Source organism: Amphibalanus amphitrite, unplaced genomic scaffold, assembly GCF_019059575.1.
Source record: "Amphibalanus amphitrite isolate SeventyFive unplaced genomic scaffold, NRLGWU_Aamphi_draft 001651F_arrow, whole genome shotgun sequence".
NCBI lineage: Eukaryota > Metazoa > Arthropoda > Thecostraca > Balanomorpha > Balanidae > Amphibalanus > Amphibalanus amphitrite.
This window is the reverse complement of record NW_024883144.1, coordinates 1-17,981: the sequence shown is the minus strand read 5'-3', so window position 1 is coordinate 17,981 and position 17,981 is coordinate 1. Positions and strand designations below refer to the sequence as shown.

Sequence of the window (17,981 nt, the reverse complement as noted above, 5' to 3'; positions counted from 1 at the left end):
CAAGTACTCGGATACATTTCCCTATAAGTCCATAGGCTTAACACTAGCTAGAGACTTCTAGAGATATTTTTTATGCCAGATAAGGCCGTCGCATACCAGATAAGGCCGCTATGGCCGTTCAACGTTACGTGGGGAAATGGGAGAAATCTAAAGACTTTTTTCTCTGACGTCTCCACTCGTACTCGTATTCGTATGCCATTTTTTGTTGCTTTATAAAAAAATCACAAAAAAACATTGGAATAAGCTATAACCTAATTGTTCAGTTACAAATTCATCAAAATGCATCACGATTATTTGATGGTAACCATGATGGTAACTGTCTTCGATCGCACGTAGCGATAAGCGGAGAACAGCTTCAGGATTGTCATAAGCACGCCGTTATCAGTACACAAAGAAAAAATTGACTAAAACCAAGACTTACCCTGCGTTCGATGTCTCTCGGACGGCGAAGATTCTACGTCGTCTGGCCAATCCTATTCAAGGCCAGCGAGGGCTCGGCTGCTGTTATGGAACGTGATTGGCCGGACGGCGTAGAATCTTTGCCGTCCGAGAGACATCGAACGCGGGGTAAAACACTGCAAAATTCAAGGACAAAACGATTCGATCACTACCATTGCCACCAATCTAGCCATTTATGACTAAACTAAGGAAACCAGGCCGTGTCCGGCTTTCGAGCGCACGTTCAACTCTTGCATCCGAATTTTTCCGTTACCCAGAATGGCGCGATCGGACGGTACACTAATGTGTACCGAGCCGCTGCTTGGAACACTAATGTGGTCTGTCTCCTAAGGTCACCGAGGTTACTTGAGGTCACCGTAACTGAACGGCAGATGTAATGGCATACGGCGAGTTGACGGCGAGTAGTGTTTTCGTTTCGATCAGTCTCGTACCTATGTACTTCCTGAGCTATAGAATGGCTGCAATAGGCCAAATCGCCAAGTTGACCTTTCAAGGTCAACAAGGTCACCCAAGTGTAGTGACCGTAGCCTATGGGTACCGTCGTACTGAGTACCGAGTACTCGTTTCTCTATTGTGTCGTTTCTCGTCCGCCACTATCGGAAATAAACAGTCTCCATCTTGGACAAATCGTGGCGTGTCGTGGCCCGGACCGTTCGACGGAATTACACACCCAGGACACTATATTGTGGCGACGAGTGGATACTTTTCGAACTTTTCACGTAATGTCGAGCGCGTGTGTTATATTTTCGTCAGTTTTCTTGTATTCGGCGACGCAATGAGCGCCTTCGACGGCGGAGTGCCACTCCCCGCGCCGTTCCTGCCGCACCCTGGTGCGCCGCAAACGCCGTGGGCGACGTGGGAGCGGCGGTTCGGGAACTACTTAATTGCTCGCAGTGGCGACACCCCTCTACCAGCGGCCCAGAGACGTGCACTGCTACTCTGTGCAATCGGAGATGAGGCATATCGCGTTTATGAAAACTTGCCGACGCTGGTGAAGGACGAGAACGAGGACGACTATGACGTCACCATTCGCCAACTACGCAACCACTACGAACCCAAGACCAACGTCATCGTAGAACGGTTCCAGTTTCGGCAGAGAGGCCAGCAGTCACATGAGTCTACGGCAGACTACGCTGCAGTTCTGCATGGACTTGCCAAGAAGTGCAACTTCGGAGCGATGGAGGACGAGCTGATCAGGGACCAAATTGTGGAGAAGACCCCTCACAATGCTCTGCGTCAGCGCCTTCTGCAGGAGCATGACCTAACACTGCCGAAGCTGCTCGGCATGGCAGAGGCTCATGAGCAGGCTCTGCAGCAGGCCGCTACTATTCAGCATGGTGTTGTCGCCGCTCCACCTGTTCCCGCTGTCGCAAAGGTGGAGACACGTAAAGGACATCAGCAACCTGCCCAGACCGTCAGCACCCCGTGCACCAACTGTGGACGTCACGATCACCCTGTCCGTGATCCCAGCTGCCCAGCCAGGCACATCGTCTGCCACATCTGCAACCGCCAGGGACACTTCGCTGCCTGGTGTCGCAGTCGCGACAACCCAGAACCCAGGGGTGGAGGTTCAAAACCCAAGAAACCAGGTCCTCGTGGCGGCAGATCTGGGTCCAGCCGTTCCAGACCACAAGCTGTCAGAGAACTGCACGTTCTGGCTTGTGAACAGGGCAAGTCAACGAAGCTGTCGTGTCCAGTGACCATCACAGCCGGTGACATCACACGTGAGGGTGTGCATCTTCAAGTGGATACAGGTGCCACCTGTTCGCTTCTAAGCCTGCAGCGTGCCAAGCAGCTGTTCAAGGGTGTCAGCTACGAGCCTACTTCTGCTAACCTGTACGGTTTCGGCCACAACCCCATTCAAGTTCATGGCACCCTCCCTGCCATCATCAGCTACAACGAGCGCAAGGTCGACGCATCATTCTACCTGGTGGACACGCCCCGCCTGGAGGCCATCATGGGTATGGATGTGCTGAGTGCCCTGGGATTAACTCTGCACCCAGCTTCGCACACCATCTTCGATCTGGATGAGCAGACCTCTGCGTCAGAGGAGCAACTTCATCTCCCAGCTATCGACGGATACGCTCACAGGATCCAGCTGAAGCCTGACGCTGTGCCTAAAGCGTTCAAGCTTCGTCGTCTGCCTCTCTCAGTCCGGGAGGAGGTGTCAGCCGAACTCAATCGACTTCTCCGAGCTGACGTCATCGAACGAGCAGACGCGTCTCAGTGGGTCAGCCCACTGGCTGTCACTCGCAAGAAGGATGGCAAACTCCGCATCTGCACTGATCTTCGATGGCCAAACTCTCAGATCATCGCAGAGGTACATCCACTTCCCACCATAGATGACCTGGAGCGGAACCTACGAGGCACCGTCTACAGCAGGATAGACCTGAAGTCCGCGTACTTCCAACTCTGCCTGCATGAAGATTCCCGAGACATCACTGCATTCCTCACCATGGACGGCCTCTTCCGCTGGAAACGAGTTCCCATGGGTCTCGTCAGTTCTGGCTCTGCGTTCCAGAAGCTCCTGGACCAAGTCCTGGACGGGATCGCAGGATGTGGTCACTACCTCGACGACATCTTGGTGTCCGGGCGCACTCAGTCCGAGCACGATGCCCGCCTGCATGCCGTCCTGGCCCGGCTTCGCGCAGCTCGCATCACAGTGAACATGCAGAAGTCCGTCTTCTCCCAGCCTGAGGTCGACTTCTGTGGTCACCGCCTGACGAAGCACGGAGTCGCACCTCTGCAGTCAGCAATCAGGGCTGTGGTGGGTGCACCACACCCCACCGACCTCAAGGAGCTACGGAGCTTCATCGGCACCACCGCCTGGTTCAGCAGGTTCATCCCCGCCTACTCCACGGTGGTCCAGCCGCTGACTGTGATGTTGAAGAAGGACGTCCCCTTCGAGTGGGGCCCAGCCGCGGAACACGCCTTCAACAGCGTCAAGAGCCTGATCTCCTCCAGTCCGGTGATGATGCCGTTCTCGCCGGCACTGGACACCATCGTCACCACGGACGCCAGTGACCGTGGTGCAGGCGCCGTCCTGACTCAGATCCAGGCGGACGGACAGGAGCGCCCAGTGGCCTACTGGTCACGTTCCTTCACAGATGCTGAAGCGAAGTACTCAGTCTCCGAGAAAGAAGCGCTGAGTGCTGTGAATGCCATCGAGCACTGGCGGATCTACCTCTGGGGCCGCCACTTCACCCTACGAACCGACCACTCCGCGCTGACAACGCTGCTGTCGCCTCAGTCAGCCAACCGCGCAGGAGCTCGGATCGCCAGATGGCAGTCACGACTGATGTCGTACTCTTATACCGTCCAGTACAAGCCTGGCCACAGTATCCCGGTCGCGGACACTCTCTCGCGACTACCGCTCCCAGACACCACTGCCGCTGAGACTGACAGTGACGATGTCGTCGCACTCGTCACTGATGCCGCTGCCGACGTCCTCACGGAGGAGGACATCCGAGCCGCTTCAGCCGCCGACCCGGTGATGGAGAAGCTGCGTTCTACAATCCGCTTCGGCTGGCCCGACACGACTCGCAAGTGCGCGCCGGACCTTCGCGATTACTTCGCCGTGCGCCACGAACTCCAGTGCAGAGAAGATGGCATCGTCATGCGCGGACCTGAACGGGTCGTCGTCCCCGAGACGCTGCGCAGCAGGTACCTGGAGCTGGCACACGCCGGTCACCAAGGCGTTGTCCGGTCGAAACAACTCCTGAGAGACCTGGCGTGGTGGCCCGGCATGGCGACTGCTGCTGCCGCTCTCGTGAAGAACTGCCACGTGTGCTGTTCAAAGGACTCGGTGCTCGCCCAGCAGGCGCGACCAGCACCACTACAGCCCGTCCAGCTGCCTGACCGACCATGGTCCAAGCTCGGTATTGACATCGTGGGACCCATCTCCGCAGCGCCTCCTGCCGCACGGTTCGCGATCGTCGTTACCGATTACTACAGCAAGTGGCCAGAGATAGCTCTGACATCCACAGTCGAAACTGATGACATCATCAGGATGCTCAGCGCTCTCTGGGCTCGAGAAGGTTTCTGCGATGGAATCATCAGTGACAACGGTCCACAGTTCTCAAGTGAGAAGTTCCGCACGTACCTGCAGCGTCGCGGCATCACGCACCACCGGTCATCACTCTACTGGCCGCGTGGCAACGCTGCAGTCGAGCGGCTAAATCGAGAAGTCAAGAGCTGGCTGCAGGAAGCCGCCCAGTTGAGGCTCAGGACAGCAGACTCCTTCTCCAACCACGTCACACAGCGACTCGCGCTGTATCGGACGACCCCCCACTGTAGCACCGGTGAGGCGCCGTCAGTACTGCTGCATGGACGCCGGATGCGTCTGAATCTACCAGTCGTAGAGGAAGCAGCACATGACAAGAGGATTTCCGACCGTGTCGCCAAACAACAGCGCCGAAACAAACGGAACTACGCCGCACGTAAAGGTGTGAAGCGGCCTGGTCTGCGGCCGGGGGACCTGGTCCGTGTGAAGAAGCCAGGACACGTCCCGAAGGATCAAAGTCGATTCTCGGCTCCAGTCCCAGTCACCCAGCAGCTCGGCCCAGCAACCTACCTGCTGGCTGACGGCACCAGAAGGAACGCGGCTCACCTGGCTAGCGTGCCTAGTGGCAGCCAGGATGGAACCGGACCTGCCACACCGCCGTCAGGCACAGCCGGACCCGTCACTCCGCTGCTGTCTCAGCCGCCGACTCAGCGGTCACCGACTCTACTCCGGGACCAGCCGCCAGCGCCACCGCCGGAGACAGCACCGCCATCTACAGGACGAACAACGCCCCCGCGATCACAGCCAGCCACCGCCGGCGCTGATAGCGCGGACCGTGCCGTGCCTGACTCTGATCTGGCTGAACACGAGCTGCCGAGATCGTCGTTCGGTCGCCGTCGGTTCGTGCCTGTGAGGCTGCGCTGATTGTATTTTCAGAACCACAGTGTCTGATTGTTTCGTTTCAGTTATTGGCTCTAACCGCGTTTCTGTATTAGTTTAACAGCTTCGAGTATAAGCTGTGTCGTGTCTACTTGGCGTATCGTCCGGTGTCAATTATGTTCAACTTTATTGAGGTGGCGGATGTAGTGACCGTAGCCTATGGGTACCGTCGTACTGAGTACCGAGTACTCGTTTCTCTATTGTGTCGTTTCTCGTCCGCCACTATCGGAAATAAACAGTCTCCATCTTGGACAAATCGTGGCGTGTCGTGGCCCGGACCGTTCGACGGAATTACACACCCAGGACACTATACCAAGGTCACCATATCTGGGAGAGCTGATCAAATCGCATATCCTGATTCAAATGTTGCTATATAATTACACATTGTTATACAATTATATGAAATGACCTTTACTATACACTTTGATTTCAACGACACTAATAATTAGCTGCACTGAGTTTTGATAGTAAGTTTACTGCGCCAAATATGCCTATAATTTGGGTTTTGTAAGTTTGGAACGCTCTGCGTGGTGTGCATGCGCAAGCATTTGGTGTGTAAAGCAAGCAAGTGAGTCACTATTTTTGGACATATTTAGAAACTTTGGATAAATCATTGGTAAATTTTCTTTTAAAATATCTTGCCATTTATCTACGTTCTAGAAAAGCAAGGGGTTGCGTGGCTGCATCAAAAGCAATTCAAAATTTACTGTGAAGTCTACCTTGGCTCCCAGTGAATTTTGGAGGTGGGTTTGAGCCTTGAGTGTCACTGTAATTCATTTTGAGAAGAAGAATGCATTGTACTTTATTTTAGGCACAGTCTCTCAATTATTTTGTAGTAAATAAATTGAGAAATATTTGATGAGAATTAAAGTAGCCGTTGTTTGGAATTCGAATGAATTCCAGCTGTGATTTATATTTTAATGGAATTTGGCAGTTTTTCCAAGAATATCATGTTATATGTACCTCTCTCCCTACTCTGCTGAAACACACCTGTCAACCTGTTATTTTTATTACTCAAGTGAACAAATAAACCTCTGGCAGAGCCAGATTGGGGCATCGCATCACAATCAGCATTGCTGCTCACCTGTTGAACTCACCTGTTAGGTTTCCTTGCTCATTGCCCAGATGGTGGTAGGGTTATTAGACAGGAAACCGTGTCGAAGAGAGACGTGCCAACCCGGACAATAGATAAGCAGGACATTCAGAACTGGACTGTGCAATTGTTAAGGGTTGGAATGGTACGTCTGCTTGGGTATAGTTGTTGCTGGTGGAGGTAGTCTTTGTGCAATTTGCAACAACAAAAGAAGTGTTGACTAAGATGTGCGATGAAGTGAGTAACATATGGAGAATGAGATGAATCAGAATGGATAGACAAGATAGTGAGGATTTGGGGAGGGAATTAGGAACAAGGGCGGGGATGGGAGTCCCTGGCGCGTATAACCCCACTCTTGCTTGATAAGAGGGGGCGCCTACCAGGGACAGGCAGGATTGATTGGGTGTGTTTCTTTTTCAGCTACTGGAGATAATCAAATAGTCGACTTCCGAGACAGGTTTCCAAGGCAGACTTGAACTCCTTCAGTGTCTTGGATGTGACCACCCAGGTCGGCAGGGAGTTCCAGTCTTGGGCGACACGCTGGGAGAAGAAGCGGGCTCTGGCGTCAACTTGACTGCGGCTCACTCGGATTTTGAACGGATGACCTCTTGTACGAGTGTCACGGGAGATATCCCATAGATCTGCAGGTTGTATTGGACAGTTTCCGTTGAAGATTTTCCAGCATTTGATCAGGTCAGCCCTCAGTAGTCGTCCCTTTATGGAGTAAAGGTCGAGCGTTCGTAGCCTGTCCCCATACTCTTTGCCTTCAAGTCCCTTTATCTGGCGGGTCCATAGCCTTTGCACTGATTCCAGCCTTTTCCTGTCCTGGACATATCCAGTGTTCCAGACAGGCGACGCATATTCCAGAATAGGCCTGATGTGCGTTTTAAGTATGTGTATCATAAATTCAGGTTCTCTACATACTGTGCCTTTCAGGAGGTTGTGGGCTACGCCGCCGGCTTTCATTGTCACTGTTCTGCTGTGTTCATGGAACTTCAGTTGGTCGTCAACGAGTATTCCAAGATCAACCTGGGCGACTGAATCGGGAAGTTGACGTCCATCGAGGGTATAGCTGGGTCTATCCAAGATGTGTGAGCGTCTCTTGAAACGAAGAGTGACACACTTCTTTGAATTCATGTGTAATCCCCATGACTTGGCGGTTGCGTGGAGAAGGTTGATATCAGATTGCAGACTTGCAGTGTCACGGCCGATGTTCGAACTATCAATGCATGTGTATATTTTGAGATCGTCTGCGAATATCTTGTAGTGACATTTAAGGTTTGTCGCGATGTGGTTAATATATATTAGAAAAAGAACTGGGCCGAGGACTGACCCTTGGGGTACACCACTTTTGACGTATCTTGGTGCGCTGTATGCATCTTTGACGACCACTTGCATCGATCTGTCACATAGAAATTCTTTGAGCCACCTTAGAAGGTCTCCCCCGATGCCTATGTGCCCAAGCTTGTCTAGCAGAATATGGTGACAGACAACGTCGAATGCTTTTGCAAAGTCAAAGAGGATAAGATCAACTATTTTCCCTTTGTCGATCTCACTTGATATATACTCGTAAGTGGACAGAAGCTGGTCCTCCGTAGACATCCCTGGTCGAAAACCAAATTGGTGATCGATGAAGATGTTGTTTTCATTGAGGAAGATGTTCAAACCATTAGAGATCAGTCTTTCCAGGCATTTTGCGGGGACTGATGGCAAACAGATCGGCCGGTAGTTCAAAGGATCGACGTGAGACCCCTTCTTGAAGATTGGTACCACGATCGATAGCTTCCAGAGTGAGGGGAGTGATCCTTCTTCCAGTGAGAGATGAAATATCCTGGATAGAGGGCGAGCCAGGTGAGCTGCACACTCTTTCAGAAAACGGGGATGAAGACCGTCTGGGCCCATAGCAGAATTCACGTCGAGATCCATCAGCACCTTCTTCACCTCTGCAGAGTCGAAATCGACGGATTCAAGTGCTCCATCACACTGTTGGTGAGGTGCTGGGTGTGACGGCACTTCAGGTCGATACACACTGGCGAAAGCTTCGGCAAAACATTCTGCCATCTCAATTGGACTGTCAGTTGTGGTGCTGTCAGGAAGTCGAATTGGTCCTACTGAGGAGCGGAACTTCTTCTTGCTGCGGAGGTGAGCATGTAGTAGCTTTGGGTTCTCCTTCATCTTCAGAAGTAGCGACTTTTCATATTCCACTTGCGAGTAGAAAGTGAAGAGGTGAAGCTCCTTATTGATTCGCATAAATGAAGAGAGGAGATCTTGAGTGATGTGCGATTTACGACCATGTAGAGATCTAGCACGCTTGTATTGTTGCCATGCCCTGGTACGTCTCGTCTTGAGAGATGTCGGAGGATTAGTCTTCCAGGGGACTTTGCTCTTTGGTTTGTTGCGATTAGAAATGGGGATATATTGGCGTATCAGTGGCTGTAGGACTTGAAGGAGCCTGTTGAAGGCCTCTTCTGCGTTCAGGTGCGCAAGTTCAACATCCCAATCCACCTCGCTGAGGACGTTGTTGATATTATTGTATTGTCCTTTGTGCCAGAGTATGTGACCAGGTGCGTGTGATGATGAGCAAATTTCTTTGTCGAATGTGTACTGACAGTGGATACTGCAGTGGTCACAGCCAGGTGGTGGGGGCCTCACCTCTACTTCATTTATCCTGTCTGATTCTGTTGTCAAAATCAAGTCCAATATGTTCCCTGATCGTGGAAATGTTGCCTCATGGATCCACTGGGTGAGTCCAAGTGTGTCAAACAAGTCCAAAAACTTCGAGTCTGATGAAGAGATGGGCTTCATAGAATCAAGTGACCAAGTGATGGTCGGTAGATTCAAATCTCCAATGAGAATGAGTTCTTTGCCAGTACATATTTGACGCAGGAATGCCATTAGCATGTCATTCTGTTCCGGTGAGTTCGAGGGTGGCCTGTATACTGCAACCACATGCAATTCCAGGGCGGACAGATGAAATATGATGACATTGGGGTAAGATGAATCAACATCCTCAACTTGAAGTCTTTCAGAGATGTATGCGCAAACACCATGTATACTTGAGCCCCCACTATCATTGCGCAGAAGTGAATAACCAGGTATTCTTACAACAGCATCTCCAACGTCTGGGGTTAGGTGAGTTTCTGATATTAGCAGTATGTCAGTGGTGTCATGCATATTGAGGATGTGTTGAAGAACGTTTAACTTGGTGCACAGGCCATTTACATTACAATGTGCAAAGTTTAAAACTTGAGTGTGGCTAGTTTGGCCATGCCATCTCAGTTTCCCGAGTTCCTGGGTGGGCTGTCACTTCGTGGGGGGTCTGGCTGAGTGGGAGCCGCTTGACAGGCTGGAGCTTCAGTGGCCGTGATCCCTTGGTCCCTTGGTGGACGGGGAGGGGGGCCTGTTTCGAGCTGTTTCGGAACAGTTTCTTCTGTACTTGAATGCTCACCAGGTGTCTCTGATGGCTCAGTATCTGGTTGGTGTTGAGCGTTGGGCATGTTTGACACTGTTGTTGTACCATCAACTGTTGGATGTTGGGCTTGGCGGGGTGCTGTCTGGTGCCACTCACTCTGCCGTGGCCGAGTTGCCAGCCTTTGTTGAAGCTCTTGACGCTGGGTATAGGTCAGATCTTTTCGGATGAATACATGTGAGTAAGAGGTGTACTTGAGTTCTCGTGCGTGTTCAAGTAACAGATTTCTTTGTCTGACGTTGTGGACGTTTCCCCGGTATAGATCTGTATCATTCTTGATTTGACATGCCTCAGAAAGCACAACTTTCTCACCTATCAGAAGCTCTGATATTTCGCCAAACTTGGCGGCTGCCTCAGCTGCAGTCTTAGCCCTGAGGCCCCTAATGACCAGAGAGTTTTGACGTTTCTTGCGTTCTTCTAGTTCTCGAAGCTCTTCACGAACGACTCTACGGTAGTTATCTGTTGCTTGCTGAATCATCTGAGGTGCACCCTGGGAAGGGTAGCTACTATGTGTTTGTGGGGGGTGAGGTTGCAAGTGGGGCCCCCTTAGTTTCTCTGCATATGTTGGGCCATCTCTTGCAGAGAGTGTTTGCTTCTCAGATGGGGGCAGGCTTCCTTGATCTGCAGCAGTGCCTGCTGTCAAATGATTTTTCACCGCCAGTTCAAGGTTGTTCACCTTCTTAATTAGTTCAGCTAGAAGGTCATTGTTTGCTGGCTGGAGTTGGTCCTGACAATTCTCTGTTTGCATAGCTGACTCACTCATGCAAGACCTGGGCTGAAGTTTGCCGAGATTTGGAAGTTTTCGGCATGAGTCACAGATAAATGACAGTACATCATATCTTTTCAGTGCATTGTAGGCGGCTTTGGCTATATCTTGGCAAAATGCATGAAACCAGTTTCCACAAAGATCGCATTGGACCCCTTGCTGGGAGTCTTTCACTTCCAGGTGGCACGTCAAGTTGCCTGGTCCGCCTGGACAGATGGAGGGGTTGAGATTGCCCCCATGGTTAGCCCGTACAACCGTAGGAGAAACACTGGTGCCAACATCAAGGGGTAGGAGGCCAATTGTATTAGCCACCGTACTCACATGATCCGGGGACGGATTCTGGTTTGTTGGAGTTTTACCATTTGGGCGGGACCTTGGTGGTGTTCTGTTTAGTGGCATTTTGTGAGTAATGCAGGCTGTGCAGGCATGCAAGGTGCAGACAGGACCACAACAGGGAGACAGACAGGACCCAGTGCTCAGCGGCAGAGCAAGTACTCCCTGAACAGGCACAGAAGCTTTGCAGAAGCTGATGAAGACCCAGAGACAGCTTTGCAGGGTCACTTGTTTGACCTTGTGTGACGTGCAGACTCATGCACTTCATGCAGCATGCATCAAGCAATATTTACAGCAAGTTGAAGAGCAACTGATTTTACTCTGCACCTGCATCCAGGCTGAGACTGCAAGTGCAAAGCTTGGCATTGGGTCTAGACTGGACAAACTACACCAGCTGGAGTGATAAATCCACACAAGCCCAAACAACACAGGTATTCTGTGCAGCCTGCATGCAGTGAATATTGCAATTTGCATTCAATTTTTACCACCAAATCGGGATGTTTTAACTTTTGAAGTAAAAACATGCAGCAAAGGGCTGATTATTTTCTGATGCACCCTCACAATAGCTAGTATGGTACAAAATTAGGGCCTGTGCCCAGTTCAGCCACTACTCACTCTGACTCTGGGTCTGGGGCCCGGGCTAAATCCACACCGTGATACAGGAAATCCACATTGCACCACGCACCACCTCTGTGTGCCTACCTATGCACCAACAGGATCTCATCAAGATTGTCATGCTTTGCTGCCTGGATCAGCATTAATATAGTCTAATTTTTTTAATAAAGTTGCTGTTCATTACACACACATAATATGCCAACTCGTATGAGAGGGATTGGGGTATATGTCAAGTTTAGGTCCTAACTACAATTGTGACGCTGTTGATACGAATATGAAACAGCAAACATTTTAGGTTTTAGGTTAGGTTAGGTTGTAGGTTTGTAGGTTTTAGGTTGTAGGTAGGTAGGTTTGTAGGTTAGGTTAGGTTAGGGTAGGTTTGTAGGTTGTAGGTTGGTAGGTTATAGGTAAGTAGGTAAGGTTAGGTCAGGTTTGATTATGTTTTTTTCTTTTATTTGCGAGACATATGAGTATCATTTTTGGATTCAGGATGTCAAATAATGTAAAAATATGAAAAATTTATCAATGAACTCTTCTTAGGACTTAAACTTGACATTTACCGGGATTGGTACCTATGCATGCAGCGAGGTGTAATTTTGAGGTAGAAATATTTTACTTTGGACATGTTTTTCTTTCACAAATTTGGAGTGAAGGCCATTTTGTAATACCACACAACACACTGTGATTTAAATGAATGGCATTCTAATACTCAAATTGAATAGGTATTAAGGCTGTACAAATCCTATGATGAAGCCTTGTAAGTGCGGAATAGGTGGGCTGCTGAGTGCTGTGGCAGGCAATAGCTGAAAATGGCCACCTCGCCAGGCACTAGCACAGGGAACAAAGGCCCAGATAAGTTTATTAATAATTAATTAAGGTGTATTCAGACTTCTGGTGATTTTCTTAGTCATTTTAGAGAACATAATGGGTAGTTGTTAAGCATTGTGTATTTTTCCACAATGTGGGTTTGTCTACAGGGTGACACAAAAAAAGCGGTCATCACCAAAATTCGAATAGCTTCGAAAGTTGTATTCAGATAAACACCAAACTTCGGCCACTTTAGGTCACACCTATGTAGCAGACATCCACCAAGTTTCAAGTCTTCACTACGAATACTTTTAGTCCAGTGTGTGTTTTACGGACGCTCCACAATGTGCTCCAGGTGAGCGCCCCGGCGCTGCAGGGCGTAGGCACACCTGCATCCGGCGGGCAAAGTTGCCGATAACCCGATAAGAATAACGTTTCAGGGGTAGCACACCCCCTGAGCACTGTCTTCAGAGGCCATTGCACTCTGTAAAGTGCACAGCCATCGGGTTATCGACAACTTTGCCCGCCGGATGCAAGTGTGCCTACGCCCTGCAGCGCCGTGGCGCTCACCTGGAGCACATTGTGGAGCGTCAGTAAAACACACACTGTACTAAAAGTATTTGTAGTGAAGACTTGAAACTTGGTGGATGTATGCTACATAGGTGTGACCTTAAGTGGCCGAAGTTTGGTGATGATCTGAATAAAACTTCCGAAGTCATTCGAAATTTGGTGATGACCGTTTTTTTGTGTCACCCTGTACTTAAATTTTGCTTCTGCAATGCATTTGTCTGCTGTGTTGCTACAGTTATGGTGGATAATCAAACACCTGCAAAATTCTGCTCACATTTGTTTTTTAAAGAAACTAAAATATTGAAATATTTTACTGAAATGATTTCAATGGTTTTATTTGTAATTAACCTCATAACTTTGTGTTGAGAGGATGGATAGTTATTGTGTTTCATCTTAACGTGGATATTATGGTCCTGAGCCTACTTCTGTTTAAATTCCTGAACTGAAATTTGAATTGTGTTGTCAGTGACGTTTTTCTGGTAACCAACGCTAATCCATTGTTCCATTCGCTCCCGCAGGCAGCCATGTCGGGCAAGCTGCCGTTCGGCGCGGCGTCTGGCGGCAGCGATCGGAAGCCGAGCCGCGCGGCGGCGCCGCTAGCCGGCGCCACCTCCGCGGCGGTGGCGGCCAGTCCCAGCGGCGCCGGCTCCAACAACGAGCTGGCCGCTCTGTTCGAGTGCCCGGTGTGCTACGACTACGTGCTGCCGCCGATTCTGCAGTGCCAGAGCGGCCACCTGGTGTGCTCGTCATGCCGCAGCAAGCTCACCTGCTGCCCGACCTGCCGCGGCACCCTCGGTGAGCATCCCGGCTGGGATGGGGAGAGTTTGGTGGTGTGGGAGGGTAGGGTTTGGAGGGTGCTATGGTATAGTGGTTTTGTCAGGACTTAATAAGAGTACGCTCCCAGAAGCAGAGGTCTATTTATGGGTGTTTAAGCTATTTCCGCTACTCACAGGTTTCTGATTTGGTGCAATTTTGTATAGTGATTTGCAGCTGCAAAGAATGAATGCATTGAGCAGCATTCTTGACATTCTTGTGAGCGTTCTTCAGCCCCTCATATCTTCACACACTAGTTTCCTAATTCCTAACGCATCTTTCTAACACGTCCCTCCGCCGGCAGGCAACATCCGCAACTTGGCGATGGAAAAGGTGGCCACGACGGTGATGTTTCCGTGCAAGTACGTGTCGTCGGGCTGCTCAGTGCTGCTGCTACACACGGAGAAGGCCAACCACGAGGAGGCCTGCGAGTGCCGGCCGTACCAGTGTCCGTGTCCGGGCGCCAGCTGCAAGTGGCAGGGCAGTCTGGACCAGGTGATGAACCACCTCACCATGGCGCACAAGAGCATCACCACGCTGCAAGGTCAGTCGGGATGGGGATTAGGGAGAGGGTGAGAGGGGTGGTGAGTTCCTGGGAAGGAAAGGGGGGGGGGAGTTGTGAAGCAAGCTTTCGTTGAGGGTTATGTTGATTAGTCTGGCTAAGAAGTGATTAGCCTTATTAAACATGTTATAAGGCTCTGCATCTGCATTCTGCTCTGAATCTTTCTTTTATTTCACCCGAAATCGCGGGCATGCAGGGATCCACTGTTAACTCATGAACCGATTGTAACCCACCCAATGACTGACCTCTCATTTCGCCCCAGGTGAGGACATTGTGTTCCTGGCGACCGACATCAACCTGCCCGGCGCGGTCGACTGGGTGATGATGCAATCCTGCTACAACCACCACTTCATGCTGGTGCTGGAGAAGCAGGAGAAGTACGACGGCCACCAGCAGTTCTTCGCCATCGTGCAGCTCATTGGATCACGGAAACAGGCGGAGAGCTTCGCCTACAGGTGCGTGTGGGGAGTGGGTGGAGGGGTGAGGAATTATCCTACCCAGCATGCGTCGCGTATTAGCTATGCATGTGACTCAGATCTAGGCGTTATTGTGGTACTTGTCATATTTACAATTTTACCTTTATGGGTTGCAGTCATAAAAGGAAAGCAAATCAGATATATGCACTGGATCAGGCTTTCAGTGTCGCATTTAATAGAGCGTCCTATTATTGACAATGGTCCTACATGTAACCACACCTTTATCTTCAGCGGATGAGTAGATAAAGAACAAACGAACACGAAGATGACTTATCTAAAACTAGTTTGTGTAACCATTAGTGTTCAGCAGAGTGAAATGCTCTGTGAGAAATTGGACATGACAGCGACAGTGAAGAGGCGTGGCAGGTGACTGAACGGCGACTAGACTGGCTGTCTGGGTCGGAGCTAGTACGGAGCCACACCCGTCTGGGTCAGAGGGAGATTTGGGCCACGCCTGTCTGGCTGTCACGAGCATTGATGTTCAGTTCGTGTTTCATAGTATTTAACTGCTGCATAATGGTCACTAAGGCCTAAGTAAAGGTGTTCCTAATAAAACTGAGCGATGCTATCCGCCCTTATCATTTTTATCGTTATCTTTCTTATATGACAACATTGCCTCGACAGGTAGGTATGTAAAGGGGCCTAGCTGAACTGGCGTTTACAAAGAGCATCCCCTTGTTACCGATTATTCTCTTCCCTCTCTATCTCTAGTCTCTTCTATCCTCTCCCTCCCCCCCCCCCGTGACCTGTGTGTAAGTGATCGTCCGACTGAGCCCACCCTGTTCCCCGCCCCCAGGCTGGAGCTGAACGGTCACCGGCGGAGGCTGACCTGGGAGGCCACGCCTCGCTCCATCCACGAGGGCGTCTCCAGCGCCATCCTCAAGTCCGACTGCCTCGTGTTCGACACGAGCATAGCCCAGCTGTTTGCCGACAACGGAAACCTCGGCATCAACGTCACCATTTCCATGTGCTGAGCGACCGCCGGGCGCCGCGCGGCGCGCAGTGACAGACTCACAGACAGGACGCATACAGAGCGCCGTCTGCTCTTGATGTGATATTGTGTGGGGTGGGGAGTGCGGCGGTGATGGCGGCGGCTCCCGAACGGCCACCTCTGGTGCCTTGTCGAAGTGCAAAGGGAGGAAGATCTGGACTGGAGACGTGTCGCCACACGCCACGTGAAAAGTGTGCGAACTCTGGTGAGAGCCGTTGGACTCGAGTGGGACTTTCCAGAGGTGTGTGGCGGGGCCGAGTGACGCGAGTAGTACAAACGTTCCAGTGTGGACAGGGAGCCGCTGGACGGCCGTTGTGACGGCAGACGTGGCAGTTCCACGTCAGGGTCAGTTTGGGCAACGCCTCTCTGCTGCCAGCGGTGGACGCAGCATAGTTAGACGAGCTCCGGGACGCGGGGTGTCCCGGGCTGGCTTTAGTGTGGGACGGGGTTTGTTCCTCTCGTCCAGTGAGACGCGGCCCGGCTCCCCGCTCATTCCACCGGTGTCGCTGAGTTCCAGCCAGGGTTCCGCGCCCGGCCCCGGGGTCGCCCTGACGCGGCAGTGTGTGAATTTGGCGTGCCTGTGATTACCCGAGCTGTGTGGGAGTGAGAGACTGACGTCTACTGCCCGAGCGGTGACGATAAACTCGATGTCGTTAGCTCTCGCTACCCGAGGCACCAGACATCGAGACAAGACAGTGGCCACATCCGTCTGCCGCTGTCTCCAATGGGGCTTTCGTCGGCAGCCCGTGCGCCGAGGCGACTTCACCTTAACCGTGGTAAGCGGGGTGTTCGTGACAGCCCGTCTCCTTGGGAGGCGGGTCGCTCACCGCGCCTTCTATCAGCTGACGGGGTCGTCACGGGGGTGACCGAGCGACCGTCACGGCGTCCACCGGCGTCACGGTGGTGTTCCAGTGACATCACGGCGGTGTGACGCTGGCGTCACGATAGTGAAACGTCGGTGTTCGCCTCGTCCCTCGCCCTGCCCCGGCCATGTGTGGGTTGTGTGTTATTTGTGTGCGTTTTCCGGCACGGCGCTGCCTCACTGTGTGTGGGTATCGGTGGGCTGGGGTGTTACAGGGCACCGTTTTCAGTGTAATACCTGATGACCTCGTAAAGCCGGGTGGCTTGGCTGGGATCGGAGCTGATCCCCCCGAATTCGACACCGCTAGCGCCACGTATCGGCTGTGCTGATACTGATACCAGGCCCGTGACTTCCCGTACGCCGGCCCGTCTGTGTTAGGGGTGGTCGCTGGTTTCCCGCCGTGACATCGTCCAGTAGTCTACTCAGTGCACAGTTGGGTCGGCCCCCTGGGGGCACCGGGCGAGGTTAGGTCACTAGACATCGACGCGGGCGACCGGACCCTGGGAGAGGCTAGGTGGCTAGCTGGCGTCGTAGGGCATCAGTGTGTGGTTCATGCTACACGGGAGGAAGAGGCTAGGTCACCCCAGATGACTGGGAGAGGCTAGGTCATCTAGCGTGGTCTGGTTGTCGCCCCACCCTATGCACGACGCTCAGCCGGCGAAAATATATGATGTCTTACCTGGTATTTGTGTTTCGGTTGTTGGTTGGCAGTCCGAAAAATGTGGTGTGGCGATGAGACAATTATGAACACACTACATTTGTAGCATTGAAGTGGATGCTGCGCCTTTTGCATTTCTTTCGCTTTGGTCGATAATCGGCGATATCTGACACTACAATTAATGATGCTCAGGTTATTTACCGCTGAGAAGGGCGCTTTAGATGCTGGAACACTGAAACCTATGACGGGTGTTAGAATAACCGAATGAGAAAATTAAACGGCACCTCGTCTGTAGTCTTAGGGAACGTTTAGACATGACTCTGATGAACCATGATATCATATTTTCGTCACCGTGATGTTTGATATTTTCAATTTCATAGCCGCATCTCCCTCTTCCTGTATGTACAATACATACCGTCAGTCCACACCGTCCGTCCGTCTGTCTGTATAACCGCACGTCCGTCGTTCAGTCTACCTGTCAATCCATTTCTCCTTCCTCTCCATCCCCCTATTCATCTCTCTCTCTCTCTCTCGCATCGTCTCTCGATCCGTCTCCTCTCTCTCT

At 51.5% G+C, this 17,981-nt stretch overlaps 2 protein-coding genes across 9 annotated transcripts; both read left to right on the top strand.

Annotated features, from left to right (window-relative positions):
* Positions 1 to 1,086: 1,086 nt before the first annotated feature.
* LOC122374385 (E3 ubiquitin-protein ligase SIAH1-like) lies at positions 1,087 to 17,441 on the top strand. 8 transcript variants are annotated; one of them, XM_043353099.1, is made up of 6 exons: positions 6,519 to 6,639; positions 6,915 to 7,002; positions 13,573 to 13,849; positions 14,172 to 14,411; positions 14,692 to 14,884; positions 15,702 to 17,441. In XM_043353099.1, the coding sequence occupies exons 3-6, from the start codon at positions 13,579 to 13,581 to the stop codon at positions 15,877 to 15,879; spliced, it is 882 nt and encodes a 293-aa protein (XP_043209034.1). In that variant the 5' UTR covers positions 6,519 to 6,639; positions 6,915 to 7,002; positions 13,573 to 13,578; the 3' UTR covers positions 15,880 to 17,441. The 8 variants fall into 8 exon arrangements, with proteins under 8 accessions (XP_043209032.1, XP_043209037.1, XP_043209033.1 ...); XM_043353097.1 differs by lacking the exons at positions 6,519 to 6,639; positions 6,915 to 7,002 and adding an exon at positions 1,087 to 1,142 and having other exon boundaries at positions 13,568 to 13,849; XM_043353102.1 differs by lacking the exons at positions 6,519 to 6,639; positions 6,915 to 7,002 and adding an exon at positions 5,518 to 5,718.
* Positions 1,235 to 5,386, top strand: LOC122374384 (uncharacterized protein K02A2.6-like). The gene has a single exon (XM_043353094.1). The coding sequence runs from the start codon at positions 1,235 to 1,237 to the stop codon at positions 5,384 to 5,386; it is 4,152 nt and encodes a 1,383-aa protein (XP_043209029.1).
* Positions 17,442 to 17,981: the final 540 nt, after the last annotated feature.

Coding starts and splice junctions, on each gene's coding strand:
- LOC122374385 (XM_043353102.1), top strand. CDS start 5,518: ATGTTCAACTTTATTGAGGTGGCGGATGTAGTGACCGTAGCCTATGGG. Junction 13,850..14,171: donor GACCTGCCGCGGCACCCTCG/GTGAGCATCCCG, acceptor CTCCGCCGGCAG/GCAACATCCGCAACTTGGCG. Junction 14,885..15,701: donor GCGGAGAGCTTCGCCTACAG/GTGCGTGTGGGG, acceptor CCCCGCCCCCAG/GCTGGAGCTGAACGGTCACC.
- LOC122374384 (XM_043353094.1), top strand. CDS start 1,235: ATGAGCGCCTTCGACGGCGGAGTGCCACTCCCCGCGCCGTTCCTGCCG.